Genomic DNA, 18310 nt, shown 5'->3' with positions numbered 1-18310 from the left:
TTCACGGACTTCGAACGTGGTCAGGTGATTGGGTGCCACTTGTGTCAGAAGTCTGTACGCAAGATTTCCACACTCCTAAACATCCCTAGGTCCACTGCTTTTGATGTAATAGTGAAGTGGAAACTTGAAGGGACACGTACAGCACGAAAGCGTACAGGTCGACCTCGTCTGTTGACTGACAGAGACCACTGATAACTGAAGAGGGTCGTCATAGTCTTAATAGGCAGGCATCTATCCAGACCATCACACAGGAATTTCAAACTGCATCAGGATCCACTCCAAGTACTATGACAGTTCGGTGGGAGGTGAGAAAACTTGAATTTCATGGTCGAGCGGCTGCCCATAAACCACACATCATGCAGGTCAATGCCAAACGATGCCTCGCTTGGTGTAAGGAGCGCAAACATTGGACAATTGAACAATAGTAAAACGTTGTGTGGAGTGACGAATCACGGTACACAATCTGGCGATCCGATGGCCGGGTGTGGGTATGGCGAATGCCTGGTGAACATCATCTGCCAGCGTGTGTAATACCAACAGTAAAATTCGGAGGCGGTGGTGTTATGGTGTGGTCATGCTTTTCATGGAGGGGTCTTGCACCCCTTGTTGTTTTGCGTGGCACTATCACAGCACAGACCTACATTGATGTTTTAAGCACCTTCTTGCTTCCCACTGTTGAAGAGCACTTCAGGGATGGCGGCTGCATCTTTCAACATGATCGAGCACCTGTTCATAATGCACGGTCTGTGGCGGAGTGGTTACACAACAATAACATCCCTGTAATGGACTGGCCTGTACAGAGTCCCAACTTTAATCCTACAGAACACCTTTGGAATGTTTTGGAACACCGACTTCGTGCCAGGCCTCACTGACCGACATCGCTACCTCTCCTCAGTGCAGCACTCCGTGAAGAATGGGCTGCCATTCCCCAAGCAACTTTCCAGCACCTGATTGAATGTATGCCTGCGAGAGTGGAAGCTGTCATCAAGGCTAAGGGTGGGCCAACACCATATTGAATTCCAGCATTACCGATGGAGGGCACCACGAACTTGTACGTCATGTTCAGTCAGGTGTTCGGATACTTTTGATCACATAGTGTATATATCACAGCACTCAACAACGGAAGCATCCAAACCAGTGTTGCCAACTAGTGTTAGCCAAAAGTAGCCAAATTCTAAATTAAAAGTTGCTAAATCGAATTAACCACCATAATCCAGTTGCATTTATTTGTATGATATTCAATAATTTAAAAAACTAATTTCACGTATGTAGTCAAAAACAAAATCTTAATTTTCCAGCTCCTCCACAGAAGACAACGAAGGTTGCATGCATATGTTGATACATACCAATTTTAAACATAACTTTTCAGAAAGTTCATAGGTACCAACAACATGCTTTTTCTGTAGAATCGTTGAAACAGTTGACCACTTATGCTGATGCCTTATGATTTTTTTTTTTTTTTTTTTTTTTTTTTTTTACAATCTACTTTATGTTGCATCGATGAAGCAATAGGAAAGGGTTGAGAGTGGGAAGGAAGTAGGCCTTAATTCCATACCTGAGAAGCAAAAGGGCTTATGTCCATTTTGTTAATTTTACAGCATAAGATAAAACAATAACTGGCTGGGCATTTATGCCAATTCCTCGTTATACAAATGCAGTAGAATTGTAAATGTTTCATATCTATTTATTCTGCATATCATACATTTATGTAGAAAACGGTGAAAATGAACATACGTCTTTTTATTCTTAATTCCTTACAAAACTTCTGGATGCCCTCCTTATATTCGGTTTGGGGGCTTCTACGTCATCATATAGTGTGATCCCTTGAAGCTGGTTATCTCATGTACCCCTCGACGGATTTACTTGAGATTCACGCTTTGCAACGTTTATGTGATTCCCTTCAAAATGACGAGTCGCCGAAGTCGCTACCATAATTATTAGAGGAGTTCGTATGTAAATAACTGTTTGTAATATCAGTTTATATCTGTTTTGTAGCTAAATGAACAAGAAGAACATAATATAACATACTGTACCGGTTACGACCTGTACATTGTAATCTATAATCTTCATTTCCGTATTGACGAATTGCACAATTAAAAATAGGAGAGGATTTCCACCAATCAATACTTATTTATTGCATATATTAAACTATAGGACCGGTTTCGACCTCATATGGTTCAGCTGAAGATGACCTTGTATATGAGGTCGAAACCGGTCCTATAGTTTAATATATGCAATAAATAAGTATTGATTGGTGGAAATCCTCTCCTATTTTTAATTGTTACGACCTGTACATGCGTATTTTTTGATAGTTAATTGCATTTAATCATCACGCGTAATATTCCGAGAAAGGCTGGTTTGTTTACATTCGGTGGAACGAGCGAGCGAGTGAGTCGAGGACAGCTGTGTGTGTGACGTAGCTGCAGGGGCAAGATAGATCACCCGCCTAACACGCCAAGTGTAGCTGGCCTGACCTGGTATGTTCTGGATTCAAGCGTCACACCTTCACGAACATTAGATTAGGAAAATTTTAAAACTCCTCTAATAATTATGGTAGCGACATGGGCGGCATGTCATTTTGAAGGGAATCACATAAACATCGCAAAGCGTGAATCTCAAGTAAATCCGTTGAGGGATTCATGAGATAACCAGCTTCAAGGGATCATGCTATATGATGACGTAGAAGCCCCCAAACCGAATATAAGGAGGGCTTACTTTAGCCTGATCAGTCAGTCACAGCCGAGTATTCAGCCTGGCTCTACACGCTGCTGTAGTCGTCAGAGGCTATCTTCGAGTAGTTACAGTCTTCATTCGGAACTTAAACCATCACGGCCATATGGGACTTATCAATTGTGCGCGCGTGAACTCTAAAATTATCCAAAGTCTTTCTGAACATGGACTTGTAATATCTGTGAGTGTTAAGGAACAAATTATTCTAAGTCTTTATATTTTTACCAGTGATGAACTCTGAAATTATTCAAAGTCTTTATGAACAATGACTTGCAATTTCTGCCAGTGATGAACTCTAAAATTATTCAAAGTCTTTATGAACATTGACTTATAATTTTCGCCAGTGATGAACTCTAAAATTATTCAAAGTCTTTGTGGACATTGACGTGTAACTTTTGCCAGTGATGAACTCTAAAATCATTCAAAGTCTTTATGGACATTGACTTGTGATTTTCGCCAGTGATTATTCAAAGTTTTTACCGACATTGACTTGTAATTTTTGCCAGTGATGAACTCTAAAATTATTCAAAGTCTTTATGAACATGGACTTGTCATTTTCGCGAGTGTTAAGGAACGAATTCTTTAAAGTCTTTATGGACAGTGACTTGTAATTTTGCCAGTGGTGAGAAACCAATTATTCAAGGTCTTTATGAACTTTGACTTGTAAATTCTGCGAGTGACGAAGAACACATTTTTGAAGTCTTTGTGGACATTGAGTCTATCAGCCACATTGAACTTAGGTGATGAGTGATTACCTGCAACATCGTCAGAGACCATCGGAGATCATCCAGAACATCGGAAGTTCGAGACTTACTCATACACGACCAACCTGGGTGTTCCGGCCTCATCTTAACGGAGTATTTGGCATCTTCCGGAATGTGTTCCAGACTGTTCGGCCCGGTGAGCTGGAGACCCGGACCATTAAAAGGACGATGTTGAAGACAACTCCTATCTACAATGAGGTGATGTGCAATTTGATATGCATTTCATGAATAAACTCTTATTCAATCTGATTAAAATTTTTCTTGTAGATAGGACCCTGCCTCCTGTACCAAGTCTTAGCTAGTGTCCATCCAGTTTCGCCCTGAGAACTATTTCATGCTTACGTTAAAATTAAAATCTTAAAGTTGGGCTCTTTTACTGGTACAATACACAAAACTTTATAATTATCACATTAAGAATTTTTTTTTTTTTCTTTCATAATATTTGTCACTGAAGTTCTGAGTAAGATAATTATTTTAAATTACTTTTTCCCAAATGAAACGTTCTCTGGTGAATTTCAATTTATGTCTGTAGAAGTATCACTCACCGTTAGGATATTCATCGTCTTCTCCATGAGGGAGATCACTGTAAAATGCATTGCACTGCCGTGGAACCCACTGAGTTAACATTTGCAGGTCCGTGTATTTTGCTGAACTAATGGGTTGGGGTCCGCTTTGTACGGTTGGAATTTCGTTTGATAACAGGAGAGCATTTCTACAATATCTTCCGATATCAATTTCTTGAAAACAGGTTTAAAGTTAAAAACTTCATGATTGTTCCGTATTGAATAGAGAAATAAGAAGATGTACAATATTATAGGGAAGGATCCACCTTTCAATACTCCGTAGTAAAAAGTAGTTACAACCTGTTTATTGGGACCGGTTTCAACACATTTCAAGTGTCATCATCAGCCAATTAGCGAAGATCTTAAAACAACTAATATATTGAACACAGGCAAAATATTAACATTGTATCATATTGTAGCAATTCAGTTAATGTTCAAAACACAATAATCACAGTCAAGAGAGTAAACAGAACATCACTATCTTGCGCCGAAAACAAATATATTTGAAGTTCATAAGCAGATCAAGTATGCACTTATGTAAAGTCGTTGCTAGGCAGGTCTTGTAGGCATTTGTTTCTCTGGCCGAAGAGTAAAAGGTGACATGAATGAAGTCTTAGGAAAACAGTGTAGGATTTAATTTCGTCAAAATCAAAGTGGATATATAGGTTTTAAAATAATTTAAAACGTTAAAAAAGAATAAAGCCAAATAAAAATATGCTATTAGGTTTGCGAGGGCTAGGGAGTCTTTCATTTTCACGCCCTTCGTGGCCCTTGTCTTCCTTTAACCGATATCTTCATTTTTCGAAGTGTCGGTTCTCTTCCTCTTTTTTCCTCGAATTAGTGTTATATAAAGGATTGTTGCCAAATTTTATTTCCTGTAATAACAATAACCACCATCACCACCCTCTAATAAACGTTCCCCACCCCCTTTCTCTATTTATCATTTCTTTATCAATTACTACGGCAAGTTGTTTCGAGCTGAACCTCGTATTTCTTTCATTATTTCTTCCCATTTTTTAATATATTTTTATTTGGCTTTATTCTTTTTTAACGTTTTAAAATTATTTTAAAACCTATATATCCACTTTGATTTTGACGAAATTAAATCCTACACTGTTTTCCTAAGACTTCATTCACGTCACCTTTTACTCTTCGGCCAGAGAAACAAATGCCTACAAGACCTGCCTAGCAACGACTTTACATAAGTGCATACTTGATCTGCTTATGAACTTCAAATATATTTGTTTTCGGCGCAAGATAGTGATGTTCTGTTTACTCTCTTGACTGTGATTATTGTGTTTTGAACATTAACTGAATTGCTACAATATGATACAATGTTAATATTTTGCCTGTGTTCAATATATTAGTTGTTTTAAGATCTTCGCTAATTGGCTGATGATGACACTTGAAATGTGTTGAAACCGGTCCCAATCAACAGGTTGTAACTACTTTTTACTACGGAGTATTGAAAGGTGGATCCTTCCCTATAATATTGTACATCTTCTTATTTGAAAACAGGTGTCGTTGAAGGATGTCTTGTAGGTAATAATTCCAGCTTTATCAGCTGAAATTTTAAGCCATATAACTTTTGAGATTAGAAACATTACACCAGTAGTAGATTTCTTGCAATTTGTGAAAGGGGATCTAGATTTTTCAGTTAAAGATGTGACATTTTTGAAATCATTACATTGCATTTCATGGACTACTAGCAGCTTCTTTACCTGGCACGTTCTAATGAACTGAACCCAATCACATGGTACAGCAATCTCCAAGTTGGTGAATATCGACTTTTTCCTTTCAGTGGTTGACTGAATGCTGTCCACTTCCATGTGTGTGTGGCCTTTCAGAAGAAATTTACGGCTGATCTCTTGAAGTTATGGGAACTGTATCAGAAGCCAGTTGTACATGCCACAACATACAGTAACCATCATTTGAAACAGCGTCATGGGTTGTCAAATTCAGTGTCTAGAGCTTGTGCAAATAAAAGGATTGGCAGTTTGATAGGCAGGGTGTAGGAAGACATTTCTGAAGGTCCATTGTGATTGTTCTCTTCCTTGCATCTACTTTTGATTCCTCTTCATCTTTCTTCTTAAAGCCGTACCTGCCATCAGTTTACGTTTGGTGATTTTCCAATTATTTTACAATTTTTTACTTCTCCTCCTCATTTTCAGCACCTTTCAATTGTTTTTGCTACCTGACCACAATCGTCGCAAGTGTCTTTGTTAGGGAACAGGAAAGAGAGATTGAAATCTTCGTTAAAAATCTTTCTATATAACCAATCTTTGACTGCATTTTCTTCAGGGAAGTTATTTTCCTTGCATTCTGTGATGTATACTCTGTACATAATTGAAATATTAAGATGAGGCCCAAGATACTTCCTTTCTAACCTTTGTCTGGAATAATTGCTCTAATATTCTGGGTATTTTGAAATATGAGATTTTACACTTTGTATCACTGTCTCTGGTATTTTATTGGTCGGCGTAGATTTTGCTCTTCGATCACATGTATCTACCCCGTTCATATTTTTGTACATAGAAACCCAGACAAACTTGTCAGTGACACACAGCATATTCAAAAACAATTTTACACACAGGAATTATTTTGTGTTTATTTTCCAGTGTGTAGAGTACTCTCATATTTCTTCTCTCTGTAGAACTACCCATTTCTTTACGACTTCTGTATCTATTTTTTGGAACTTCCTTCACCAAGATTCCTATTATCTGACGTTTCTGCTCCCATGAACTAGACTACTTCCAAAAGGTGACTAATATATATTTTTTCATTCCTCTTCAGTTAATTTTTCAGCACATTTCATCCTACACTTACATGGAGGCTTAAATGTGCATGCTGGGACTTCTTTCCCACCTTTCACTGTTTTATAAAGTGCCTCAATGAACCTACTTCTTTTAGCACTATTTCTTTTCCAACTTGAGGGGTCTCTGATCATTTTTCTCCCATGATGTACTATTCCTTCTTTTATTTTTCCATTAGCTGCAGGTAACTCACATGCCTCTGTGGAGTTATTTTAACAGTCTGAAATTAAAAGGAACTTTATGATGATAAAAAAAAAAAATGATGATGTCATCCGTTCAGTCGAATCCGACCATCGGCGATTCTATAAATTAGCGATCTCCAAGTTTTCCTGTTCCACACATAATAATACTAATATTAATAATTATAATTGGCATAATGTCATGGGTACAAACAATCAAACTGACCATCTAGAGAAAGCTCATTACTTTCACTGCCTTCAGGTTCGTAATTTGGGTCCAATTCAGAAAAGTCTGATGCAATGTCATCCTGCAAGTCTTCTATATGCTCTTTATCAACAGGTTTCTCATGTGAACGCTTGCCGTCCAGTGTATCTTCATTTGAGAATTTTTTTTTTTTTAAATTAGCAATATGCGATATTTGTGGTTGGAAGTTTGGAGCTAAGTTTAATGTTGATAAATAGCACTAAAACAATAATAATGATGATTAAGGGATTACAAAAAATACAGCATACGTTAATGGGATCTAATTTTAATCAGTTGTAGTTAGTATTAGTTCATTCTATACATTTAAGTTGGTGATTAGGACTTAACTCCACAAAGCATAGTCAGTAAGAAAATGTAGGAACTCTTTAGTAACATAAATATATTTACCTCTCACTTCACGTGCTTGCTTTAGAGCAAGTTGCAATATCATCTTTCCTCTTGAAAAACTATTCATTTTGCGTACGTTCAAACACCAAAGTCTCACAAAACTTTTACCTTCTTGTGGCTTACAATATTTCACTGTTGTTGTTTTCACGCTAATTTGCATGTGATAATGCAGGTCTTTTATATTCTCGTAACACAGGAAACAATAATAACGTTCACAATAATAAGCACACTTCATTATTGTACTCCAATAATGTACGCATAGGATGAATTTCTGTTGACTCTTTCTTCGCGCAGAGAAATTACTTAGAAGAAAAAAGGCTGATGTCCCATGTGTGACCTTGCAGCATTAAAAGGTTTCTTGCAAAAGGCGGATGACCCACATGTACCCTTTCTGTCCTAAAAGCACTCTGAACTACCATATTTATGCCACACACTAAATCCACAGGGATGGCAACAGGATAACCGCCTTTATTCCATAGATGTGGTTGATTATTCCGAACACAAAAATGGCCGTAACTCAGAATCACAAAAAATGGACATACGCTCTTTTGTCTCCCAGGTAAGGAATTAAGATAGAGCTCCAGCATTTGCCTGGTGTGAAAATGGGAAACCATGGAAAACCATTTTCAGGGCTGCCGCCAGTGGGGTCTCTCCCTAATACAAGCTGATAGCTGCGCATCCCTAACTGCACGGCCAACTGGCTCGGTCCAATGCCTTAGCTTTGTACATAATTATGATCACACATGAAAATCACTAATACTTCTTATAACAATTAAGAATACTGCACTACAACTACAAACAATACAGAAATTCTATGGTACATAATATTATTATAACGCTTATTGTCCCAAAACCCAGCTGTTGCCTATACAAGTCTAGAAGACTAAATATTACACATCTCCATTCCCTCGCAGGAAGTATGTGAGTGGGACGATCGCTCTCTGATAAACCTTCCAATTATAGTATGAACTCGTGCTCTACATTTGTGAATCTGTCATACACTTAGATGCCATTACTTAGTAAATGCACAGATTAATATACTGCATCACACGCCCACACAATTATATGAAGCGCAATGCTAGTGTTGACTAGCTTACTTCATTTACCAAATTTATCAAATCATAAATTAATATTCACCAGAATTGTCTCCAAATGGCTCCTAAAATCTCTAGAAAAGTCACTAGTCCCTTCCTTTGAAATTCTGTCATTAAATTACTAAAAACTACTCCAGATCTAGTGACTTGTGTCTAGAATTGGCAAGACTGATGTGAACGAACATGAACATAGCACGCGAGAACGAGAGACGACAATCGATATACACATCACGACATATAGGTTTCAATAAACATAGCATATTAGCGTGTATTTCTTGTATTAATAAACGTCGATATTTTGTTTCAAAGTAGCCAATGACTGAAGAACTTCCGGCCACTGACGTACAAAGCCGAAACGGTTGGAATTTTAAAACAAATGTTTGAAATTCACCAAAAATAAGCTAAAATTGGGAGAAATAATGGAATAATCGGGAGGCGGGAAAAACTACGGAAAATGGAGTCTCCCACCTAAACCGGGAAAGATGCCAGGTATGCACTTAATATTTTGGTAGAAAGCTCAGTTAAATTCTATACTGAATACGACTTACCTTACGACTTTTAATACTTATTGATTGGCTAGTGTTCTATGAACATTGCCAAAGGAGTAGCAACAATGAATAACAACAGAAGGATTTTTAATGCAATATTGTTACCCATTCACACAATCGTGAGTGCTCCTGAACATTTCTTATTCATTTTGCTCCATTCATGAAAACCATTATTTCAGCACTGTAGTAGCTCTTGTACCTCTGATGCTCATTGTCCAGTATCTGAACATTACCTGAGGAGGTTCTGAGCAAGAAACAACTCATCAACATGCCTCCAAATCCCGTAGACTCGACCAAAGCAGTAACATTAGTGAATGATGGCCATAGCTACTGCCATGTTGCAGAGGTTTTGAATACGTCTCCTACCAAGCATTCATTGGGCTGTAAAATGTTTTCAGAATCATTATACCTCCACAGAAAACCTGATTCAGGTGGTCCTAGGTGCACTTCTGCCTTGCAAGATTGCTTTTTGAGGCTACAAGTGTTGAGGAACCGACATCTTAGAGCAGTTGAGGCTTGTAGTAGTCTGATGCAGGTCCACTGTAAGGCTTTGAGTGAGAACACAGTCAGAAGGAGGCTCCATGAGGCAAATTTAGCCTCTAGAAAACCAGACAGAGGACTAGTACCACAATACCAGAGAGGCTGTCTCAATTTTGTGCAGGTGCATGAACGTTGGACTGAGGATCAGTAGGGACACCTACTCTTCAGTGCCCTGATGCTTTGCTTCCTGTACCTCTGCAGAGATTACCGTGTTTGGAGGAAGTTCCCTTATGGTGGGATGGTGGTAACTTCAGATAACCATATCGATCTTGTACTCGTTGAGAATGGTTCTCTTGCGGCACACAAGTTAGGTTATGTGTGTAACTAAAAATAGTTTTTCTTGCATTATCGGCTGGGTTATGTATTTAGGTTTAATCATGTGTATTTATCTCATGTATTATAGGTTAGGCTAAATTTTCCATAACTGTTGATGTATTCAGTCATTCAGGAAACTTCTGGTTATATGTATGTTACTCAAGGGAAGTTAGGTTAAGGTTACATCATGTTTATCACTGTAAGTAACTTCCCGTTTTTCCCACGTTGTTAGGAAAACCCCTAGTGTGTGTATGTGTTAATGTAACTGAGCTCTGGAATATTCATGCAAAAGGACAGGGTGTATAATATTCTAGATGTTTGTAGATATCTTTATGTTATGTGCCACTGTGACAAATTTGTTTCAAGACAATTCTAGAACAGGTACTCCCGAATGAAATCCCGATGTTATTATAGAATATTCCAGTTATCTTGTAGTAAGTTTATATGGTTAGAAAGCAGAATTGTCTAGAATCATAGCCAATATATACATGAGGAGTGTTGAGAGAAGTAGAGTTGAGTTGCACAGAGATGTACATCAGTTTGTGTCGTTATCGTAGTTTAGCTTCTTTGATACTGCAAGGAAGCGGATCAGCAGCGAGTTGTTATGGAGTTGTGTTGGTGATACTGCATTGGCAGATCAATAATGGTTTGATGGCGTGAGTGGAGACAGTCAGCTGTTGATGTAGCGAGCTATCATACGTGTACAGATTTAGAGTGTGTACATATTATGCATAGATTTCAAGTATTGGCTTACTGTATTTGTGTTAAGTGTTAATAAGTGTAGTCAGTGATAGTCAAATTATTATTATTATTATTATTATTATTATTATTATTATTATTATTATTATTATTATTATTATTATTATTATTATTTAAGTACTTTGCTGCAGCTATGTTAATGCACATAGAGGAGATTTTTATTAATCATGTAATGCCATTTCCATTCGTTTTTGACAAAAACTTTGTGTTTATGCACAATAATGCTACTCAGTGTGCCACAGAGTGAGTTCTGGAGGTCAACATTTCCATTCTGAACTGAACTGGCCAGTCACGAGTCAAGATTTCAACCCTATTGGGCATATATGGGACATGACTGGTTGTCGTCTTCAGCAAAGAGTTTTCAACAATCTGGCTAACTAAAGGTGGCAGTGCAAGAAGAATGGGAAAACGAACTACAATAGGACATCCGGAGCTTGATTAGGAGCATGCCCAGAAGACTCGTGGTGGTAACTGCAGCCTACTTATCAAGTAATCCTATCCAACAAGTTTGCAATTCATTTCCTTAAACTTATGTCATTGAAATCCCACTGTCGGCAGCCCTGAAGATGGTTTTCCGTGGTTTCCCATTTTCACACCAGGCAAATGCTGGGGCTGTACCTAATTAAGGCCACAGCCGCTTCCTTCCCACTCCTAGCTCCTTCCTGTCCCATCGTCGCCATAAGACCTGTCTGTGTCGGTGCGACGTAAAGCAAGTTGCATTGTTGAAATCAATAATTTCAGTAATCAGAAAAATCTGTCAGATTCTGCTTCTTGTAATTTAAAAGACTGTATCTTTTTAAGTGGAAACGTTTTAAGCATTATCATCTTTGAAATAGAAATGGGAAGATTCTTTCCTTAATTCTGTAATGATGTTTTGAAAATAAAAATGAATTTTGTCACACTAAATGGAGATTTAAAAAAATATAAAGTGTTACACTTTCTTTAAAGGGAAGTTTATGTTGTTTTGGACTACTATAAGATATAGATTTTATTTTTAGTTAGTTCTGTATTAAGTAAGATTTTGTGTCAAATTCAATGTATTTTATGTTGCAAGTAATTTTTGTGACATTAAAACTTATGGTAGAATTTTCACAATAATTTAGATATTACCTACAGCTAAGCAGGTGTTTTCTGTAGAAAATGTTAACTTTTTATGAGCAGTTAGTAGCAGACAGCAGTATTTACGCACCCAAAGTGAGCTTTTCAGATGTTCTAACAGAAATAAACTTGATGATGAGTGGCAAGTCTCTAAATAAGGACAATCTGGAATGTTTTCCCCCCTCCCATACTTATTAAATAAACGATACAGTATATGTTTTAATATATTCATGGATCAACAAGGAGCAGGAGGATATAGGATACGTTTCCTGGAAATTAAGAGAAAAACTCTAGAACATGTTCCATACCCTTCACTGCTACCCTTTTTTTGATTCTTTTTGTTTGTTGATTTGAGCCTGGAACTTCAGTGTGATTTTAATATGCTAACGATGATAATATTCATGGACTGTAAACAAATGTAGTGAAATTATTTGTGAAATGGATATCTCTTCTTCTTCTACTTCCTGATACGTTTCTGCTTATGCAGGTCATTCGAAATGGATATGTACTGAGATTTATTTATTTTATATTGTATAAAGTTCCAATATCAGCTCAAAAGAGTGTAATGCACAAAGAAATCATAACACTGCTAAGAATCAGAAATACTCAAGATTCTCTGCCACAGAGAATACACAGCATCTGCTTCACATGGAAGCTTCTTCAACAGTAGCTCCACTAGTTACTACTTCAGAATTTTGAAAGTATCTTTGTAGGGTGATGGTAACTTCAAATGTTCCCATATCAAAACTAGCAGTAGCAAGCAAGTAGCCGTGTGGTTAGGGTTGTGTAGCTGTGAGCTTGCAAAGGGGAAATGGTGGGTTTGAATCCCACTGTCAGCAGCCCTGGAGATGGTTACCCATGGTTTCCAATTTTCACACCAGGAAAATGAGGCGGATGTACCTTAACTACAGCCATGGCCATTTCCTTCCCAATCCTAAACCTTTTCTATCCTTGCATTGCTAAAAACCTTTGATATGTTAGTGTGATGTTAAATCGACTGGAAAAAATAAAAGCTAATAGTGCCAACTTACAAGATCTTCCTTAGATAACAACCAACCAGTTCTCAATGAATTTACTCTATATAACTCCATATAATCAATAATTTTCTCAGACGTCCATACTGTCTTCTAACAGTAAAGGAATGATCTCACTGGAGCACTTGCAACTGCTTTGTAATGAACATTTATTTACCACTATAAAAACACTGGAGGTCATAAAAAAACCTAAAAGTTTTGACAGTACAGTAGAGTCCCGCTCATCCGACCTTCGCTTATCCGACATTCCGTGTTATCCGACACTGGTAGACTTAATTTGAACTTTTGGTGGAGACTAAATTCAGGGACACCCGGTGCGACCTTGGGACAAGCACTGGCCTGACCGCTGGCGGTAGGACCGGCTTTTCTCTCAAGGACAGGTGCAGTGAGTCTTCAGTCATTGTTCATTATAGTATTGGTTGGGTGCGGATGTTATAGTTTTCATATCCTTTGTGAGTATGGCGAGTAAACGGAAGAAAGTGATTGTTTCTATGGAAGACAAGTTGAGTGCACTAAAGAGACTGGACAAAGGGGAAACTCTTCAAAAAGTGGCTTCAGATTATGGTGTTGGACGTGTTACAGTGGGAGACTGGAAAAAAAAGAGGGAAGAAATTGAAAAGTGGTGCTCTACCAGAGCAACAAGTGATGCACTGAAAATTAGAAAAACAATGAAAAAAATGTGAGTACGAAAAAGTAAGTGAAGCGCTATTTCTTTGGTTCACTCAACACCGGGAAAAGGGCCTGCCAATATCGGGCCCTATTCTGCAAGAAAAGGCGGTGTATTTCCAGAAGGAGTTTAATGAAGGGGACCCTAATTTTACTGCCAGTGCGGGGTGGCTTGATCGGTGGAAAAAACGGTACGGCATTAGGCAGCTTAATATCTGTGGAGAAAAACTGTCAGCTAAATCCGATGAGGTTGTGAAATTTAAAAAGGAATTTCAAGAAATAATTCTTGCTGAAGGATTAACCGGTGATCAGATTTTTAATTGTGATGAGACTGGGCTAAATTTCAAGATGCTGCCATCAAAAACTCTCGCAGCCCAAGCCGAGACGTCTGCACCTGGCTACAAGCGTAGTAAGGAAAGAGTTACTGTTCTTGCCTGTAGTAATGTTACTGGGAACTTAAAAGCAAAATTGCTTATGATCGGTAAAGCAAAGAAGCCTAGGGCTTTTAAAAACATTTCTGTTAATGCTCTTCCAGTCCAGTACACGAATCAGAAGGCTGCCTGGATGTCTGCTGACATATTTAAAGACTGGTTTTTTACACAGTTTGTTCCAGATGTAGAAAAATTTCTAGCTTCGAATAATCTCCCGAGAAAAGCGCTTCTTCTACTAGACAACGCTCCATCACACCCAAATGAAGAGCAACTTAGAAGTGGTGACATCAAAGTCATGTTCCTCCCTCCTAACGTGACGTCATTATGCCAGCCAATGGACCAAGGTGTGCTGGAAACATTGAAGAGGAAATATCGGCGGAAACTCCTTTCATCCCTGATAGAGGAAATGGACAATGGCAATGACATGATAGAAAAGTTAAAACAAATCAACATGAAAGACGTGGCATATTGGATAGCGCAGTCTTGGGAAGAAGTTGAAACAACGACATTAGCAAAGTCTTGGAACATATTGTTGAGTGAGGTTGAACATCGAGAGGTGGTAGAAGAAGACATGGAAAATATTGTGCCCCTACTGAATTGCATTCCTGGCTGTGAGGATGCTACGACTGAAGATGCGAGTAAGTGGTGTGCACAAGATCAGGTGTTTGAACTAACTGACCCTGATATTATTGATTTTGTGAATGCTAATGGAAATGAGGATGATGATGAAGAAGAACGAGGCATTGCAGAACAAGAGGAGAAAACGATGACTCACAGTGAAGGATTAAGTGCATTGGAAATGGCATTAACCTATGTTGAGCAACAGCCGGAAGCAAGCGCAACAGAGGTGCTGATTTTTCATCGATGGCAGGATCTCGCAGCAAGAAAACGTGGATCAGCAGGCAAGCAGACATTGTTGACAAGTTTCTTTACATAAGACATTTGGAATGCTTTCATTCAATACTGCATGCAATGTACAATTGATCTGATAATGCATTAAATATAGTACCGTAAAACATGACATTGTTTTAGTGCTAGAGTACAGCCTTCCTGTTTGCTTCAGTTCATTTTCAAAGTTGTTCTGTATTATCCGACATTTTCGGTGATCCGACATACTCCAGGTCCCGTTTAGGTCGGATAATCGAGACTCTACTGTAGATAGAAAGAATGACAGAGCAAAAAACAGGTTTTTATCAGAATTTTAAAGGCATAGTATGAATAAGGAGGTGCCTGTAAAATGCAGCAAAGAAGTATTGTATACAGGGAGAGGCTGAACTCCAAATGTTACTTTTGTAATATGAAGAATGTGTTTGAAATTCAAGAAGGCTTTTCTCAAATCCCCTGTGAAGTACACTGTTTGAATACAGTTTTGAGGCATACTTTCAATGAAGAATATTGAGGCATACTTTCAATGAAGAATTCTGATGTACCAAAGGACAGGATAAGATATAATCAGCAGAGCCACTGAGGCTCAGGTGGCAGTGTGCCAGCCTCACACCGCTGGGTTCTGTGGTTCAAATCACAGTCACTTCATGCAAGATTTGTACCGGACAAAGCAGAGGTGGGATAGGCTTTTCTCCGGGTACTCTGGTTTTCCCTATCATTTTTGATTCCAGCAACACTCTCTAATATAATTTCATCTGTCAGTCATTAATCATTGCCCCAGAGGAGAACAACAGGCTTCAGCAGCCATCACAATTCCTATCCTCGCCACCAGATGGGGGCTTCATTCATTCAATTCCTGACCCGGTTGAATGACTGGAAACAGGCTGTGGATTTTCATTATTGTACGATTAATTATATAAATTCACCTAAGGTTTAAAATTGCAAATATTTTTATTTCTAGTGAATGATGATCAGCGTGTATGGGAGATCAAAATATTCTAAAAAGTTTTTTGTTTATGCGCCTCTTTTTGTAACATTTGTAATTGTCAGATTGTTAATTTAACTACTATTGCATCACTAAACCAATAAATATATCATTTGATGATACCTGTTTTTACAAATACACAACACAACAATTTATGCTTTATGTTTCCTGTAGTTACGCTATAGATGGACGCTAGCATTTAACGAGCTGGTCCATGAGCTTTTAGGCTCGGACCGTACTTTGGGCAGTCTTGGTCTTTCGGTCCCTGCCCCACAGTGAGCTTAGCTTGAAACACTCGCACAGCGAAGAGCCAGTCCGGTCCTAGCTCAAGACTGTAAACGCACATCTCTAATCACAATATCTTCAGATATTAAGATGACAACAATTCATTCCCCTCTAGCACAATAAACAATATTTACATAAACCTTTACAGTGATCATTACTAATAATTGCAGAATCTTCGTGAATAATTACATTGTATAATTACTTTTAAGACAATACACATTGAAACTCAAGGAATTAATAGCATTTTGATACTTCCATGAAAGCTTCCTAACAATGGTATGGGGTAATTCTGCAATCATGATAGAGAAGCAGTTTCCACCTTTTATGTATGAAATATATGTAAGTAGGTTAGTTAGTCCTTATGAAAGGGAGTATGTATTTCTTTGGTCAAGTGTCATTTATATATGTGAGTATACGAACTACCTGATAACCTGCGTTATTTAGTCTGTAGTGGACTATGCAAGAGTAACAAAGCTTAACAATGTACTATTCCAGCATTTCCCTGGACTTCAGATCACCGAACAGTTATCATGATGTGGATCTGATAGCTTATCTGTAAAGGTAAGTAAATAAAACTTAAAAAAAAAAAAAAAAAAAAAAAAAAGATGACAATTATAACAGTGCAGTATACAGAAATTATATCAGTGTTTACTGAACATCATTTTCAATTGTTCAGAGCTTAAAATATTCATTACGTCAGTGTTAAGCCAATTACCATGCTGGAAGCGTCTTACAATCTGACGATCATTCTCAGTAAATGTAGCTCTAATACTCTCAATGGTGAAAGCCTTTGGATCAGCCCAATACAATCGATGACCAGCATAATCGATGGCCAGTCCAGTAGGCCACAGTACATGTGTGTCGACAAGAATGTGATGCAGGCTACCGTCCATACGAGCAACTTTGATGCTTGGTTTGGCACCCAACTCTGACCAGAACATCAATCTGTGAGGAAATCAAAAAATACATGATATCAAAGTATAAGCAGTGAAAAGGAACAAAGAAGTGGTGGATGAAGTCATTTACAGAAAGGCAGAAACATGAATAAGAACACATAATAGGATAAACAAAATGATGAGTCAGCACTGGAAGAGGAAGCTCCCTGTTCCTACTTTCTGTATATGACTTGACATCACAAGTATATTGATTCACATATAATATCACAAAGTGATTAAAAGCTCTTTACCCAGTGAGTGGATTCACAACAATATCCTGTGGGTGATCCACATCCTTCTCAACTAGAGTCACAATTGATCGTCCATCTAGCAAGGAGGCCATCACAGCGTTTGTTCCGGCATCCACCCAGTAAAGCCGTTGTCCAACCCAATCCACAGCCAATCCACGGGGATCATTCAGGTTATAGACCTGAAGATAACAATAGTGTTCATACTAAAACTTTCAACAAAATTCACTGAAGAGCTGACATGAAGTACAAATGAAATTTCAAATATTTTGGCACATTTAAATACTAATTTATCCCAGTCAAAAATATTACCTTTAGGGCCAGTTGCATAAAATTTTAATCCAAGATAGAGCAACAAAATTAAACTTCAGTGAAACTGAACTTAGAATTTTGGTTGCATAAAAATTAATCCAAGATCATTTCAGTTCGATCCAACGTTAAATTAAACACTAGAACCGCAGCTAGGTCATTTGTGACCCAGCTGTTAGTTCTTTTTTCCCTATCTTCTTTGTGTCTCTACCTGGAGTGCTAGATTTTTATGATTTTTTATAAATAAGGATTTTTAACAACCACACATAATTTTAGTTTACCAAGCTCGATAGCTGCAGTCCCTTAAGTGCGGCCAGTATCCAGTAATCGGGAGATAGTGAGTTTGAGCCCCACTGTCGGCAGCCTTGAAGATGGTTTTCCGTGGTTTCCCATTTTCACACCAGGCAAATGCCGGGGTTGTACCTTAATTAAGGCCACGGCCGCTTCTTTCCAATTCCTGGGCCTTTCCTATCCCAT

At 38.1% G+C, this 18310-nt stretch overlaps 1 protein-coding gene across 1 annotated transcript in view; it reads right to left on the bottom strand.

Annotated features, from left to right (window-relative positions):
* Window positions 1-18310, bottom strand: part of LRP1 (LDL receptor protein 1) — a 744558-nt gene that overhangs the window by 132954 nt on the left and 593294 nt on the right. Inside the window, exons 64-65 of the mRNA XM_068228249.1 lie at window positions 17528-17706; window positions 17057-17286 (exon numbers count right to left, since the gene is read on the bottom strand). Of these exons, the coding sequence (XP_068084350.1) occupies window positions 17057-17286; window positions 17528-17706 (409 nt within the window). The remainder of the gene's footprint in view (window positions 1-17056; window positions 17287-17527; window positions 17707-18310) is intronic.

This window comes from Anabrus simplex, chromosome 6, assembly GCF_040414725.1.
Source record: "Anabrus simplex isolate iqAnaSimp1 chromosome 6, ASM4041472v1, whole genome shotgun sequence".
In the NCBI taxonomy this organism is placed as follows: Eukaryota; Metazoa; Arthropoda; class Insecta; order Orthoptera; family Tettigoniidae; genus Anabrus; species Anabrus simplex.
Note: the sequence above shows the minus strand (reverse complement) of the source record. Positions and strands in the feature narration are given on the sequence as shown.